General features: G+C 36.7%; 2 protein-coding genes across 2 annotated transcripts; one reads left to right on the plus strand and one right to left on the minus strand.

Annotated features, from left to right (window-relative positions):
• Position 1: 1 nt before the first annotated feature.
• Positions 2–7716, minus strand: LOC131784354 (uncharacterized). Its single transcript, XM_066160863.1, has 7 exons — positions 7653–7716; positions 6720–7221; positions 5756–5883; positions 4922–5128; positions 4603–4767; positions 4241–4285; positions 2–3913 (listed from the first exon to the last, which is right to left on the minus strand). Exons 1-6 carry the CDS (start codon positions 7686–7688, stop codon positions 4259–4261), a joined length of 1065 nt encoding a protein of 354 aa, XP_066016960.1. The 5' UTR covers positions 7689–7716; the 3' UTR covers positions 2–3913; positions 4241–4258.
• A 185-nt stretch (positions 7717–7901) lies between these two features.
• LOC131784318 (uncharacterized) lies at positions 7902–15994 on the plus strand. Its single transcript, XM_066160861.1, has 6 exons — positions 7902–8032; positions 11284–12433; positions 12740–13305; positions 13696–13839; positions 14030–14194; positions 14551–15994. The coding sequence occupies exons 1-6, from the start codon at positions 7988–7990 to the stop codon at positions 14626–14628; spliced, it is 2148 nt and encodes a 715-aa protein (XP_066016958.1). The 5' UTR covers positions 7902–7987; the 3' UTR covers positions 14629–15994.
• Positions 15995–17042: the final 1048 nt, after the last annotated feature.

Below are 17042 nucleotides of genomic sequence, written 5' to 3' on the forward strand. Positions count from 1 at the left end.
GTATGCTTTCAGTTTTATTCTCACTAACTTAAAGGTATATAGGTTTGATTATATAGGGACAAAGTGTATGCTAACAAAAAAACAGAAGAAACAGAATATGCACAACCTACAAATGGTATTAGCCTGTCAAGGTAGGGGTTGACTGATGACCAATCATGCTTGAAGATCTTTTTTACATGTAGTTTTGATTCCTGTGCTTTTTAAAAGCATGCTTACTTTAAGGCTCAGAGCTAGACTTGCGATTTCATTCATGCTGCTGTCAATCGTTGACCAGAATTAAAGAGTTCTATTCCCCCATCCCATCCTTTCTCAAGAAATGACCTTTTGCATGTTGCATGATGGCACACCTGTCTACCAAGAAGTCTGCAACATGAGACATATAGTTGGCAGCGTGAAACAGATATGTAGTTATCCATCTCCAACTCTATAGTTTGCATGTTGTTGCACTAGCATCCCTAGCTCACATCTCCAGAAAAAGCAAAAGATTAATTCATGAAAGCATCACATGCTGTGTGACACAGTGTTAAGTTACACAAGGAACCATTGAGAGTTTGAATGCTTTACAAGGAATAGTAAAGAGAAAGAAATATAGTTGATTAACAATGCCAAATATACAGAAATATAAACATTCAATGTGTAAGATCAATGAAAATTACTCACTCCTTGTGTGTCTGTTGTGGACACATAAGGAGTGAGTAGTTGTATTAATCTTGTATGTGGAATATGCCTAGTTTGGAATATTTAGCGTTTTAATCAGCCATATATCTTTGTCCTTACCATTCCATGTGATGCATACAAATTCTCAACCGTTCCTTGCATAACTTAACACTGCATCACACAGCTTGTAATGCTTTCATGAATTGATTGTTTGCTTTTTCTTGAAATGTGAGCTTAGGACAACTGTGTTTTTCAAAAAGGGTAGGGAAAATGAAAGAGCCAGATGTTCTTATAGCAGGGGTTATTACTACATATCTGTTGTGTGCATATCCTTCATTTACAGTATACTTAAAACCTTACAAAAAGTTTCACGCAAGAACATGAATATTGCACAGATATTGATGAACTGCAGGGATTTCTCCTGTTACTTCTAAATGACATTGAAAAATGAAAAGTAGATATAAGTATTTTTGTGTTTGCTTTCTCCACAATTAACAAAGGTAAATTAAAAATGTAATGAGACTACCACCCACATTTTCTTTGAAACACATTGTCACCATTAGCTAATTCATCAATGCCTGTGTGATATTGGTCACTTGGGAGTACAAATTCTTATTTTCTTGAGTAGATGAAAGAAAGAAATGGGAAACATCAAATTAAGAAGATAAATTTTGTGATCCCATGTGACCCTGTCATGCTCTTTAGTTTTATATACAACAGCCAAGTCTGAAGAATGAAAGAGTGTTAATTACCTATTCATTTATTACTTATTCATGATCTAAGATAGAAATAATTAAGCACACAGCAAATTTACTTAATTAATCAAAACTTGTCTATGGTTCACCCAAAAAAATAACAAAATAAACATTCATAAGCTGCATTGTGAGTTACTTGTAAAACCAATTCACAAAAACATTGTGCTATGAAGTAACATTAACACTACTATAAATGATCAAGCAAAAATAGAAAAATCAAAACCACATTCCCACTTGACATAAAAATGATCTAACTTCAAGGTCAGCAAATAAACTTAGATAAAGAATTGTTACAATTACTTGGTCTTGCAGACTTGGCTGTCTAATGGTTAACTATCATGTTCAGAAAACAGTGAACTCTGAAACTATTTCTTGTATTTCTAGCTGTGTTGAGTGAGATAACTAAATTATTAAATTGAACAGTAAATAACTTGTGGTTTTCTAGTTTTTCTCTGCTTTCTGACAGAAATGTCTTTAACTTGTCATAACACATTAAACATTTTGGTTATATTTCAGATGTTCTTAGTTTTCTGAATGTGATAGTTAACCACACTGACTATTTATATTATTAAAAAACAATGTACAAGTGACAAATACATGACATTCATTCATGGCCAATACCTTATCTACTTATGATGACTTTCAAGTAATTTGGCAACAATCAGGACTGACAGATCATTTTGAAAAAATTATGAGGCTTAATATGGGCAGCTACAAGAATTGTAATCTAGAAAATTTTTAGAGTTACACCAAACATGAATTTTGATATGGCTTGAGAGAACATGATCATATTTTAAGGTCATGAATGAATGTCATGTATTTATGCAGCTGTCAGAAAAGCTTGTAAATTTGAATTAAGGCTTATCATGCTGACAGCTCTCAGCCTTGTGTAGTCAAAGCAATACTATCACAACTTGGAAGTGGTGATAATATTGCTTAGTTTACACCAGGCTCTATGTTGGCTGAAACAATCTACAGATCTTTGATAATTAGATTTCATATGACACCACCACCCACTGCTCAGTACATGTATTTCAAGGTAATAATTGTGGTCTGTATGGAAGAACATGTCCATAGATTTTCTTAACTCAGTATTGTTGACAAATTGTGGTGTGTTTTGGTAAGCTATTTTGTTTTATGATGGTGAGTACTTCCTTGATACAACAGCAGTTATAGTCTATGTTGCAGTCTATATTACTAATCCATTCTATGGGTGGTGGTATCATATTCAATTTTTGTCAAAGATCTTCGATAAATTGTTATCAGCCACTGTAGATCCCTTTTGAGAATTCCACACTGATATATTGCAGGTTTTGATCAAATATAGCCTATTACAAAAGGAGCAATATCACACACTCAACAAGGTTTAATTTCCTTTCTGATTTGTTAAAAAGAAACCAAACAAACAAACTTTGGACCATAAATGAACCTGTTTGTGTGCGTGTGAAAACATAGGGCTGAAAGAAGTCATGGAATTCTCAAAAAGGCAAATTTGGATTTTCTAACACTGTTAGTATTACTTTCCAGTGTTAATCGCTTTCAAGAGTTTCAGCTTTCACGAAGCATTGCAATTTTACCCAGACAATCATTGCAGGGATTTAAAGAAAAGGTCCCAAGTGAGTCCTTGTTTCCATTCAACTTCTTTGATCATTTCATGCACATATAATGCAACCCAGATGCTGTTTCAGAATTCCATCAGAAGTTTCTTGGGCCTTTTCGCCAAAACACCTTACATAACTGAACTATAGCCTCTGTCACCCAATTTCTCAAGGTGAGCGTGAGGATAGAATGTTTGGTGTTAGGCTGGGCTACAGACAACATTGAAATAGTCATGACCAGCATACTTATACTAATTCTACTTCTTCTCTGTTGTTCACTTTTGCCAATGAAGTGAAAGATCTACAATTAAGACTTAAGGAAAGTCACTCCATCCTGTTGTCTAATTTTTTTTGTTTTTTGCTTTTTTTGGTAATCATGCAAGAGTGGTTATAGATTTCCTAATCTAAGACATTTTTCTATCCTTCGTTTGTCTCTTGACCTCTATAAAGGAGCTACGTCACTCTGCTTTCAAGTTGCTTACTGTGATAAGCAAAATTGCTTTCATTGTTTAAAAAAACAACAGTCAGTCAAATGTAACTAGACCAAAACTGAAATTGTCAGCTGAAAAGTAACAAAAAGGGATAAAAGACAGAAGAAAACTTAAACAGATTTCAAGAAAAGACGAGAAAAAAATTAACTTGTTCAAAGTAGTGGCTTCTCATAGTGGCCTGCTTCTAAAAGCTGATTTTTGTCTTCAAATCATTTTGTTACAACATCTGAATCCTGGCTACAATTTCTCTACTAAAAGGTTGGTCGAAGGCTAACTTTTAGAGGTGCATGAAATGTAACGTAGCTCCTTTTAATTATGAAATATACTACGGATGGAGTATTATAAAAAAAATTCAAAGTATTATAAGTAATATGCTGTAGACTGGTATTTACGGTCAATCCTCCAATGACAACTAAAGGGAAGAAATTAAAAAGTCAAAACATACTTACGAATTAGACTCAAACCAAAAGCAGAATTTACATCCACTTATAATTTTCATCAAATGGCTGGTCAAGCAACTCGAATCTTTTTACCAGTAGCTAAAAAGAACAGTTGAAATGTGCAGATGCTGACAGAGACGAGGAAAAATCAAGAAACACTGACTCAGTTAGCTGAAGGCACTAATAAATAAAATCAATCAACAGCAACCTTTAAAAACTGTGGTTTAAAGGTTACAGTGATTTTGTAATGTAATTAAATTATTTAATGTATTTTAGATCTGAACCTTCAGTTTACTCACCAGATGCAGAGAACCTTTCTAAGTGGATTCGGATGGTCTGGCAGACTGAAAGCAAGTATGGAAATGGAGATGAGTGATGTTTGATTTGTGTGATGATCTTCATTTATTCTGTTTATTAAAACTCTTGAAGTGGGTGTTACATCATAACTTTAAAATTTATTTGTATGGCATTATCCTTAGGGACCAAAACAGGCCGTAGATCAACCAATGTGTGTTAGCAAAAACATGACTGAATTTTAATGTTAAAGGTTAGCATAACTCATCATGAAACTTTCGAGTAAATTTCTGCAGTCAGCAAGAGAATGTTGTGAACTGAAATGATTTGAATTACATTACTGTAAGCAGAAATGTACAGCATTTACCCATATTGGTATCAACATGCGTTGAGTAGTTTTTCCGTACGCCAGTGTCATTCTCAAGTGGTCCTGGCAAAGTTCTCCAGGTTCACAAAGAGATTCCACATGTACCTGCACAAGAGGACTAGGAATTCTGTTCTGGCTCAAGGACATAATGTGAACCAATGGAACCTGTTTAAAGAGTGAAAAAAAATGCCAAATCAACAGACGAAAAGAAACAATTCCATGGAGTTAAAAGCATATTTTTGTTCAAAATTCTAGTGTTGATTTAAGTGTTTTTTGTCTTTATGGAACACCTAGTTGTTTTCATGTTTAACTAACACACCTGGAAAGGTCTCTGCTCCTCCTGCAGTCGGAATCTTCCCTGTGCTTCCCTCCGCAACTCGAATTTTATTATTATTTCATTTTCCAAGTTCAGAAGATGAAAATGTCTATTTTCTTGTTGGGGGGAGTACTCATTACCAAATGGAACAACTTGTATACTGGAGAATTGGTCTCGTTGTAGCTGCTTTACAATCGAAGCTACTCTGCCCTATATTAGGGGATAAAACAAATAGAAAATTTTCAAAAAATTACTCTATGTTATCATAGAAATCTGAAAATAAGCTGGCACGACAGTCAGAAATTTGAAAGTTTCAATTGAATAACAATACTCCATTGAAAGGTGGTGACTTCAGGACTAGGGTCTAGCCCTTGATTGTCACCTGATTTATTTCCGGCTAAGAAAGAAACAATCTTCCTGGTACCCAAATTAAATTGTAATCGCAGGACGTTAAGTGAGTACCTGCAAATTGTCATTTAAACAACCTGGCCAAATACTATGCAACAATTATTCACTGAAGTGGAGATGAATAGCGGTGGATATTTACCGTGCCGCCAAGCGTCGCGGTAATTCTCCATTACTTTCAAAATATATTTTGTATGTACCACACAGAAACTAAAAAAAAGGTAGTTTTTTCATGTCAATGTACCAAAAAGTATTTAAAAAGATTACATTTTGCGACAATTGTTACATTTTGCGGCGTAACACTGGCGTTTTATCGGAAAGAAAAAACGTAGGCATCCATTTCTTGTGCTTTTGAGCCAGTTGATTTTTCATTCCACTGGGGTGAAAAGAGGAATGGTTCCAAACTCAAGTATTTGTAACGGTTTACTCTACCTGCATCGACTGCTCCACACAGTATACTGAAAAGGTCATTACATCTAATAGTTGATGATCGTTTCTTATCACATATAGTGTCACTTGTCGTGGTTGGCATGGATAAGGCACCGACGAGTCTGAAAAACCTACAAGTGAAATGATAAAGTGAAGTAAAATCATAATAATTTCGACCAGGTGCAATAATCAAGAGAGACGAGGAGATGGTCAACGCTATAACAGCAACATCGAAATCCGTTACAACCACTGTAACAGTAACAACTTTTAAACTTGCAACAGCAGCAGTAGCTGAAGGATTACAGCCAATTCTGTTCCCTCAGGCACCAATTTACCATGAGCGTCATGGACAAATAATGCATTGTTTAACGACTAATAATTTGTGAACGTTGTAGACTTTCAAGGCACAACCTCTCTCACGCTTTTTCAGTATATGTTTGTAACTTAAAATGCCTGCTGTGTTTGAGTGTGCACTTTGAAATTACTTCGAAAAGTTGATCCTGGTTACTTAATATTAAGAAAGACGTTTTAGCACTTTTGTCAGTTTCGGATTGTTCTGTTAAACTGCAACTGCGAAAAAGGAAGCAGTGTTGCCAACTGTGAATACCCCAAAGAACTCTTATACGGACCTAACCCTTACTGAAGTTAAGTTGATGTTCAAACTTCTGTTTTCGATGACAGTCACAATTCTCAAAGTAACCACCATTTCTTACTTAACCAGTTTTCATCAAGTTCAATTTTTCACTCTATCATATACTATCATGCAAAGAATCGATGAATTGTTTTACTGCAGGAGATATTTAAGATAATTTTTGAACAACAAATTAGTGCTTTTATATATAAGTTTAAAACATTTTAATTCATTGTGAAAGTCAATCAAAAGTTTCTCTTGGATATACTTCAGTGAAGCAGATTTCAATAGAGCAAACGTCAAAAGATTAATATTTCGTGGAAACAAGATACTTACCTTCCACTGGAAGGTTTCCGCTTTGGATCACAGGGCTTTGAGCGCGTATGTCTACATTCGCGCTGTTTGTTGTTGGTTCTGCTTGAACCTCACGAGATGTCTCGTGGGTTTGTGGTACCGATTCCATCCCTCTTGCAAGAGTCAGATGAAGTGCCTCAAGGTTAGTAGCCGAGAATGTGGTGGATTCTTCATTCGAAACCCTGTCAGAAGTTTCCCCACTCTGATGAGTTTTTGCACTATATTTTCCACAAAAAGGGCATCTATCAGGTCTTCCGTAAGCAAAAGCATTGTTGCCGCGATAACAAACACAGTGTAATCTTGATGCCCCGTCGTCAAAAGCCTCGTTTGGTGATCGCCTCGTAGAAGAGGAAGGTTGAGCGGAACCATCTCTAAGATTACCACGATCACTTTCGTTTTCATAACTCGCTACGAGTTCTTCCTCGGAGACTTCATATGCGTCACTGGATACTTCATTTGCTCCATTGGAGGTTCCATTGTTACTCTAAAGATAAATGAACTTATTTAGTAATTTTATCTTCCTTCCTGACTATAAACTGGATAGATGCCTGAAGAATGTTACTTCCTTCTATTGCACTTTCACTTTCGACACTTACAAGGTGCTCTATGAAATATAAGGCCCTAAAGGCACCAGTTAAACATCCAACATCACTGTAAGAAAGAATGACTTAGATCCTACGACAATTTGCTAACTAGGCAGCCTTAGTCGAAAGAACTATGAGACATCTCTTCGTCGAAACACTTCGAATGTCGATGGCTCGATGATAGTAAAAGGTGGTATGTTTCGTAACCTTGAGTGGCTTTCGAGAGACTGTGTGCGCAATTTATGCACTTTTGATTATAAATTCTTCACTGGTTTGAAAGACAACGTAACTTGGGACAATATGGTGCAAAATAGATGATTAAAACACCTACAGTTAGCGAAGTATTCTGTGTTTCTTCCGGATTCATTCTCCTTTTCCTTTGCGCCTTCGATCTCAGTTTCATTTGCTCTTCTGTATTAGACTATCACGTCATAATTTCATTCCTTAGCACACGAGTTTTGATTGGCTGGCTTTTTTTAAGCTTGAAAGACATTGGTGGAGCGCAATAGAGATCAGAAACAAAGAACGGGAAAACCCCCTTTTGAAAGTGAAAGACATACCAAGGCTTTCCGGGTAAGAATTGGTTCAGCGAAAGTTCTTCAGACATTTCCGGGTTTCACATCTTTCTTTGCAGCCGTGGTTTTTTGCATCATCAAAATAAGGGAAATGTGGATTCACCTTTTGGAACTTTACGTTGTCATTTCTCACCTGGTAAGGTTAATAAGTATTTTGTCTCTTGACTAGAAAGTGTCAGAACAGGCAAGGGAGATACGTTGATCTCACCACAAGTTGGGACGTTTCAGTCGGGTTCAGATTGTTCTGGAAATTATGCTGTTTCACGAATATCTCAACTAGAGGTCCGACGAAACCTAAGTACATAAAATTAAAGTAGTTAAAATCAATTTTGATATGATTCATTGCATCAATATAGGTATCTGGGCAACTGTCCACCTACCTCTCCCCTAACCTAACAATAGTCAATTGATAACAAGGTAGGGTTAATTTTGGGTTAGGGGAGGGGTAGGTGGGCAGTTGCCCAGATACTGGTATTGATCCGATCCACTTAAATACAAGGTATATATTGTAAAGGGGGTTAGTTTCTAAAGAAACTGGTGTTGCGTCGGTAGGAGAGTACAACAGATAGCTCTCTGGCAGTTTTAAGCCTGGCTCAGGAGGGTAAATTGCGTTAAAAAATTAATTGGCCATATCTCCGCAAAAACACAGCCGATTGCGCCGAAACAATACTTTCCGTACGAAAGTTTACCTTGAGGCCATAATTCTGACCATGAAGGTCACGTGTTGGGTCACGTGATCTTCATCAATCAAGCAGTTTTAACGGAATTAGTAAGATATACACAGAATCGTTACTGACCAATGAACGAAACAAATACTCAGTAAAAATTGCTAGCCATCTACATGTGGACTGAATCCCCTTCGTTCCTTCAGAAAGAAACTTAATGGCATTTAGGTTAATAGCTGTACTTGACACATCATTCCAAACGTGAAGAAAAAGTTTATCAATACCTTCTTCTATTTTTCAAAGGGCAATTGCGTGAAACGGAAACATAGGCACCGGCGGCCGCGTTATAAATACTTCTCTTTGAGCTACGAAAGATGCTGCCATGTTGTTTCTTTTCGATAATAATACATATAGCAGACTTGACTATTACCTTATACCGCTGTCTACGAAAGCGCAAATCAAATATGGCGGTCAGGGTCATTCAGAGGGACAATCACTGCGAAGTAAAGTGATACTGCCGTAATAACCGACAAGTTATTATTTAATGTTCTAGTACAGTCTGTTTGCGACTTCTGCAATTGTAGGGATACTGGAATACTTGAATTATGGTTAATGATTTGAGTTTGTTTGTTGTTGTTTTTTTTTTGCAATTTCCACGCGTGCAACGCATTGCATGGCTTGTGGCTTCCAAAGGAATCAAATATACGACAGTGGGCTTTAATGTAAAAAATCTTAAATGTTTCTCTTGCCTTGAATGCGAATTCAATGTACCAACGAATAACAATGTTAAGCCGCAGAAGGACGGGGAAGGGAGAAATGACTGCTTGTGATAGCGCCCTAATAGTTTTTTAAAATTACTTTCTGCACTTTGGACTTACCAAATGTCATTTTTCAAGTACTGAGCTGAGTTCTTATTAGTGCTAGCAGTGAGAAATAGGGTGAAAAACAAGGAATTTCAAAATCAAACTCTTCCCTTCAACCCAACTTGATGAAAGATAACTTGCATGCCCACATTGCACTAATTTCCGGGCCTAGTTGCTAACCTCTGACAAATTTCGTGAGGTACGCAAAAAAGCAAAAGGAAAGAAAAATAGGAATGAGTTAAAAAGACGAAGAAGCATGATGTCGTTTGACAGTGGAATTAACATGCAGGTTTGCTCATATTTAGCCATGCATGAGATGCAATTTCCCTTGCCAAAAAATAAGAAAAAAATAACAAAATATGATATTGATTCAGAAAAGGCATGCAAAAGCTGGCAACTGGAAGAGGGGTATCGGCTGTACATGGAACAAAGTGAGAGTAGACACTGATGTATTTGATAAACTAAAGAGCAAGCCCTAAGTTGTTCTACACACCAGCAAATTAAATATGGTGCCTGAAGATTACACTATGTCACTTTGTACACTTACAGACTCTTAGGGAGTACATGTGCACCCCTCTCATACGGTTAAAAGATCATTAAAAAAAAACGTCTAACTCAGGCTAATGACCAAGTTGAATGTCATTCTTAGTCAGTTATATAACTTGTAGTTAGTGATCAGATGGCAAGCTTAAACAAGAAAAAAATAAGTCTTTTCATTGCAGAAAATTCAGAAAGTTGAAAGTTAAATCACCTCAAAACATTCACCAGCTCCTATTACCATCTCTTGATAATTAGATGACACCTATGTAGCCAGTCCAGTCACATGTAAGCATTTCCTTGATGGTCTGTCAGTTAATATTTAATACAGGATTTATATCTTCCTACTTATTCTGATTCTTTGCAACACTTCACCAGATTCCAGTGTTGTTGGATGTCAACAGAATTTGCTGTAAACAAAATTATATTAAACAATATTGTTAAGTATGATTGAAAATGTTGTTTGTTTGTCATGGGCATATCACTAGCCTTTGAAATGAAAACGTAAGTCAATGTCATCAAAGGTTTAAGCCGAGCACTCATTTTGATCGATTCCGCAGCCAAAATCTATTTTTCGCCTTACATGTAAGAACACATCTGTTAACGTATAGCTCTTATTTTCCCTCATTAATTCGAAACTTATACATATTGTAGCTTAGTTAATAACCTATCTCCGTTGAAGCTGGCAGGACTCACAGCACTCTCATTTTAATTTTGCTTAGAAAAGTATTGTACTGCGGATCACTAATAAATTTATAACTTGGGATTGAACGTACCAAGGTATTTAAATTTGAAAAACAAACAAATCTGTTGTAAGCTGTGGGAAAGGTTCCTCACCGGGGTTTATCAATTTATCAATCAAAATGCGCTTCCCTCGAATTAAACACTCTTAATTTGGATGTACGTACGCGTCAGTGTATTATCAGCTACAGCAAATTGGAGCTAATTTCTCGAAAATAACACAAAACCAACACTCACTTCAGCTGTAGACCTGACATCTGAGAGAAAAGATCGTCTTCTGAAATATTTAGGCTAGAAATTGATCTTAACTTCATCGGAAACGTAACCGTTCTGATGGAAAAACGGCCGCCACGCCACTAACCTTGAAACTCTGCTGAGGGTCTCGAAACAAAATAGGACTCAGGTCTTAAAAAACTGCTTGTGAGGGTAATTCAGTCGTATCAACTGAGTCATCAGCTTCTAAACTCTTTGCGTGGCATATATTGTAACCTGTTTTAAATTCTAGGAAATTCATTTTTGTCAACAGACAAAAAGAGAAGATTTGTGCAAGCTTTAATGTATGTTCATATTCTCATTGTCAGGTCAGCAAATTGCATTCTCTTCAGGTGTGCCGATACAATCAACAAGCAGTAGAGACCCCAGATGGTAGTTTCGCATGTGTGAATTGCTTGAAATGCCCCCCGGGATCGGGTGTAACGATCCCATGCGGTAACAAGATATCCCACGGTGCCTCTGCCAAATGCCAGACTTGTGCCTCAGGTTATTATTCTGAATTCTACTCATCTGAGAGCTGTAAGCCTTGTTCAACTTGTGGCCCTAATGAAATCATGGTAACAAGATGTAGTAAAACCTCAAACACGCGATGTAAATGCAAGCCATGCCCAGAAGGGTATTACCAAGACCAAACCTTGTCCAAATGCCTTCCTTGTTCAGGATGTTGCTCAGGAGAATTGGATATGGTGGTTCCATCGTGTCTCAAGCAAGGAATGCCTCGCACCCAAGCATGTAGCTATCACAGGAAAAAACCCTGTTTAGCGAAGTGCTGGTATGACGAGATTACAGTTGTGAGGAATGATGGCGAACAGATCTGTTTACCCTGTCCTGCTTGTTCAGACGAATTTGGTCTGACCAAACCATGTGGAAGTTTCGTGACTGATGGTGCAATACCCAAGTGTCAACGTCCAATGGTAGGGAAAACATTTGTTAATCGACATGGTACTTTACAGTCATGTAAAATCTGTGCTATTGGCCAAAACATTGTCGCCAATTGCTCAACCAAATCGAATACCATATGTGGTGGGTGCGAACCAGGATTTTATTTGAATGACCAGTCAAATGCTTGTGAAGAATGCTTCTGGTGTTGTAACCATAAGGATAGAAAGAGTTTTATGGACTGTATGAAAGAGGTAATGATGTTGAAAGAGCCTTTTAGTGGGCTTGGGCTTCATCTGCTTTTTTCGTCCATTGCTCTGAACAGTCAATCTGGTCAGTTGCAAACTGCAAAACAAGAAAGCTCTCTGGTGGAATGTGTCAAACTTGATGCTTTCACAGCCACTTTAATAGGTCTGTGTGTTGCCCTGATTGTGTATCACATCTCTAAAAGACAAGGGCAAACTTTGAAAGGTAAAGGTCAATGCCCATTCTTAAATAATCTGGAAAAAGGACACAGTTTATCATTGGAAAAGAAAGACCCTTCTGAAAGTACAGAAACCACTCAATCCACACCTTCAGGCAAGTTAAATAACTAATTATTTTCGCTTTATATATATTGTTATATACCTCAAGTACTTACAATCAGTACTCGTGCCTCAAAATTATTGTTACAAGCGTTTTTGATAGTGGCTAGCCCACCTTTTGTCGCTAAATTTTTGTTTTGTATCTTATTAACTTATTTGCTTTTGTTTTAGGCAGAGCACCTCATAAGTATATGAAGTCTGGTGATCAAATGTGCATATAAAAAAGCTACCTTCAAGTTGCACATGTGCAGATTTTTATAATCAATTATTATTTATCATTATTTTTGGATCTATTTCTTAGGTATTAAGAAAGTGGAGTGGGAGCATCCAAACCGATATGGCCCAGGTCATGTGGTGTTTGAAAAGACAGGGGTTGAGGCTGTTATCCTTGACAGTAATAAGTCTACCCTTCAACAAGTGCCAAGCGATTTGGTGTTACATGCCACATCAGACAAGCTGAATTTACCAGGATTACTTAAGGATGGCGAATTTCCACTAAGTCCAGCATTTTATCTTGTCACAAGGAGCAAGTTAACAGGACCCCTTGAGCTTCAGATACCTCATGGTGCAAACATGGTGCTATCTTGTAATAAGTGGAAAATCATTTTGAAGGAGTTGAAAAACGATGAATGGGTTGTTGTAAGCTATGTGAAGGGTAGTGGAATAAAAGAATTCTTCCCCAAAAGTAACCATGTTAGTTTTGAGACAGACCATTTTACAACATTTGCAGTGGTTGGACACTGTGAAGAACAGTCCTTACCAGTACTCAAAAGAATGAAGGTCATGGCATTTTGTAATGACACCAGAGTTGGAGAAGACCTTGTCGTGAGGCTGTATTGCTTTGATGATTGTGAGTGGTCATTTGAGGTAAGCTCTTGGGAATAACTAATATAGTTTAAAGATCCTCACCTAATATTAAGCAATAAATAGATGATGATTCAATTTATTCGATTTCAATCTACAAAAAGATCTCTTTGGGTCATAACATTTCTTTCTACTAGGAGTAAAAATCCTGATATAATCAGAGGCTAGGTATTTTAATCTATGTGACATGTTACCAAGTTCTCAGAAGCTTTTTGCACATAACTGAAGTCTAGTTAGAATCTATCATGTAACTGCAGTTATTTATAATTTTGATGTTAAATTTGTGCTGGTCTAGTTCATCAAACATCCTACCTCCAGTCATGGTTAGTTATTTTGTGTGATCTATTTCTGTGTTAATAAATTTGATAAAACTTGTTTGACTTGACTCCACAGAATCTTTTGAGGGAGGAGAAAGAGAAAGGAGGAAAGTTTATGTCATCAGTGGAATCTCTTGATTTTTCTCTTAGTCACAGAGAAGATGTTGAAATTGTTGTAAAGGATGTTGATGGCTGGAAGCTAAAGAATGCTTGCCCAATGGTATTTTGCAGACTCTGTTTGAGTGCTATGCAATAACAGTGCAAGTTATTTAGAAAAGAGGAAAAATTTAAAGGATGATTCAAAGATCTTAATTTTTTGCACTTAGTAATTGAATTTTCTCAGATCCCTGAAAGTGTTGGTATCTCTGGGTGATTTTGAAAATATCTTAATTTTTTTCTGCTTTATCTAGAAAATGAGCTATGCATCAGTGAGGAACTCTTTCAGTACAACTCCCAGATGCAATCTGGTATTTAGCCCTGCATCCAGTGAAAAGAAAAACGGCTTTTTTTCCACCATTGTTTTGACTCAGGCATCCTCTCAAACTGTAGTGTATGCAATCACTGCTATTAAGAAGGTAGGTGACTGTACATTTTAGGTGGTACATTTCGTGGCACAAAATGATTATCAATTTCAAGATGTGAATTTGCAGGTGACTCAGTGGTCTCATTTTAGTATATTTAAATTTGGATCTGGTCATTTTTTTAAAAGTTTTTTCCTTGCCATGGTCATATTTGGTGTTCAGCACCAGAAACTAATAATTTAAACTTAAAGGTATAGATGCATTGATTAAAATTGTCAAAGTAAATCCACAACACCAAAGAGAGTTCACCAGCAGTGTAACATTAGTATCAGTGGGCTTTCCTGATCTTTTGGATCATGAGATATACCAACTTAGAATAAAGCTTTTAATATTTGTTTATTTTATTGTAGGATCCAATCCGTTATGAAAACCAGAGCATGTTTCCAAATGCTGTGAATGGTGACTTCTTTGTACTTACCGAGGGGTAAAATAGATGAAAGTCAGTTAGGCTTTATGTAATGTTTAAAAAACGAGCAGCAGTGTTTTATTGGGTTTAAAAACACAAGGCAGAGCCTAATGTTTTTAGAGCCGATAAAATACGTGCTGCAAGTTTTTTTAACAGCTTCAAAACCCATGCCTCTCAAGAGATTTAGATAAACGTGACGTGACGTATTAAAGGTTAATTACATTTAGAAAGGGAAAGTGCCCCATGTTCAGCTGCTGTTAAAGGTTCAGAGAGTTTTTATTTGAAATGCCACCCAAAACCAAAAAGTGCTGAGGAAGGGAGTGAGTTCTTGGATAGTTCTATTCCAAAATCTACACAGTATGCCACAAAGTGGCTTAAGAAAATATTTGGCAAGTGGCAAAGTTCAAGAAGAAATAAGGACGCCAACTTTGAGGAAAGAAGATTCAAAGTCGAAGTGGACAATGTTCACAGCTTTATATAAAGATCACTGGTGACCTTTATATAAAGATAGTTTCAATTCAGAATAAGCAATAATTGGAATTGCTTGCACATTCAGCCGCGCACTCCCCTGGGACTGAAATGAAAGCCACCACCAGACTTTTCAGAATGGTCAAAGATTACCAGGTATAAAGGGTCATACACAAGATGTTATAGTAATGTTTTGATAGGCTGTTGGCCTCATGAGTTTTAATAAAAGTATCAATAATTAGCATATACGGAAACTAAAACAGTAGATAGTGTTGAAGGGGCATGCTGATTGGTGACTCAAAGTGCACAAATCCATCGTTATTCACCTCCGAGCAATATGCTCAGGATTTGTCCCTGAAAATATCGTAATTGTTGCAGGAATAAATAAGTTAAAACAATTTATTGTTATATGTTCACAGTGTTTTAGTATACACTAAAACAACTATTCATCTCAGTCCGTGGCTTGCAGTGGATACATGTATCCGCATTATTGTTTTGTGGCTCAGTAAATATCTACCACTAACCACCTCCACTTTGGTAAATAGTTGTTGAACATTCTTTTTGAATCGAAAACTACTTAGAGTGCAGAGAGTTATGTGCCTGAGGAGAATTAATGTTTCCCTCCAAGTAATCCACTTAAGAGTAAAAATTACTTTCAGAGAATTTGTTCCATAGAGAAAAGATAACAATATTAGTTTAACTGATGCAGAAAGTCTTTATATGTTGGCCATGTTGCTACTTTCTTCCTTCTTCCAGAAGGAAATCAAGTCACAAGTATCGCAGATATCACTGTTGCAAACAGTAGAAAGGGAAAAGAGCAAGACTTCACTGACTGTATTGTTCAGTTAAAAAGCTTCATATTAAACCTGATGGTCTTCAGAAATTATGGGTTTCAAAACTTGAACTTTAGCCATCATGAACTAGATGTATTACATGCATGTATGAGTGTATGTCATATTGTCTCTATTTGACCGTGCAACTAGTTTAAACTAAGAACTTAGATGAAAGAGTGTTTTTGAAAAGTGAACATGATTAGTTTTTACACAGAAAATTGAATGTGAGACTCTTAGACTTTTAGATCTGAAACTCAACTCCTACTTAGTATATTTAGTTAATATTCTTACATCATAAGTAGTAGTTTGCCATCAAAACTGTAAAGGGTATGGCCTATTAGGTTCTGAACATAGGATATTGTACGTTATCTATCTAAAGCTAATGATTGTACAGATTAAGTGGGAGTGATCACTTGTATGAGTAATGTTTGATAACCACAAAAGCCAGTGTGATATAAAGTATTGTGCTAAGTGGTGAAACGAACAATGAAGAGAGCATTCATTCACACTATAAAGTAATTTTAGGTTGCTATGTTTATTCTGATCCATTCTCAAGAATGCAGTTCTTGTTTGGCGAGCATGACGTAATTAACCATAACTGAAATTTCATCAATATGGTTACATTCACATTTACTTATTTACTCTCTGTCTTCCATGTAACTGAAAACGTTTCAACACGAGACGTTTAGTAGCCTCTTGGTTTTCTCGTTTTTGCTTCAAAATACCTATGAAAATGTCTAGAATATTCCCTTTTCTGGGTACTATCATGAGCAATCCATCAATGCCCTCTAATGGGCGAGAAAACTTCTCAGAAATGCCTTATCATTAGCAGTCAAGATGTTGCATTGGTTGATAGGCTCAGGATTTTGAAAGAGGTTCCCAATAATGACGCAAAATCAGTAATCTCTGAAGCCCAGGACTATGATTATCTTCATTAAACTCCTGATATCCACCTATTATTCCTATTCTACCTTGCTGTCCTTTGTGAGAAGAATTCACCAGAGCAGGGAGAGTTTCCCGAATAACCTCAAGGCAACTACACTTGTTTTTCTGGGGCTTTGATGTGAGAGGCATCTGTCGCCGACCTGAAAGGATTGTTCGGCTGGGTTTCTCCTCTGGCACAGGTACTCCGCCT

This window comes from Pocillopora verrucosa, chromosome 14 (assembly GCF_036669915.1).
Source record: "Pocillopora verrucosa isolate sample1 chromosome 14, ASM3666991v2, whole genome shotgun sequence".
Lineage (NCBI taxonomy): Eukaryota > Metazoa > Cnidaria > Anthozoa > Scleractinia > Pocilloporidae > Pocillopora > Pocillopora verrucosa.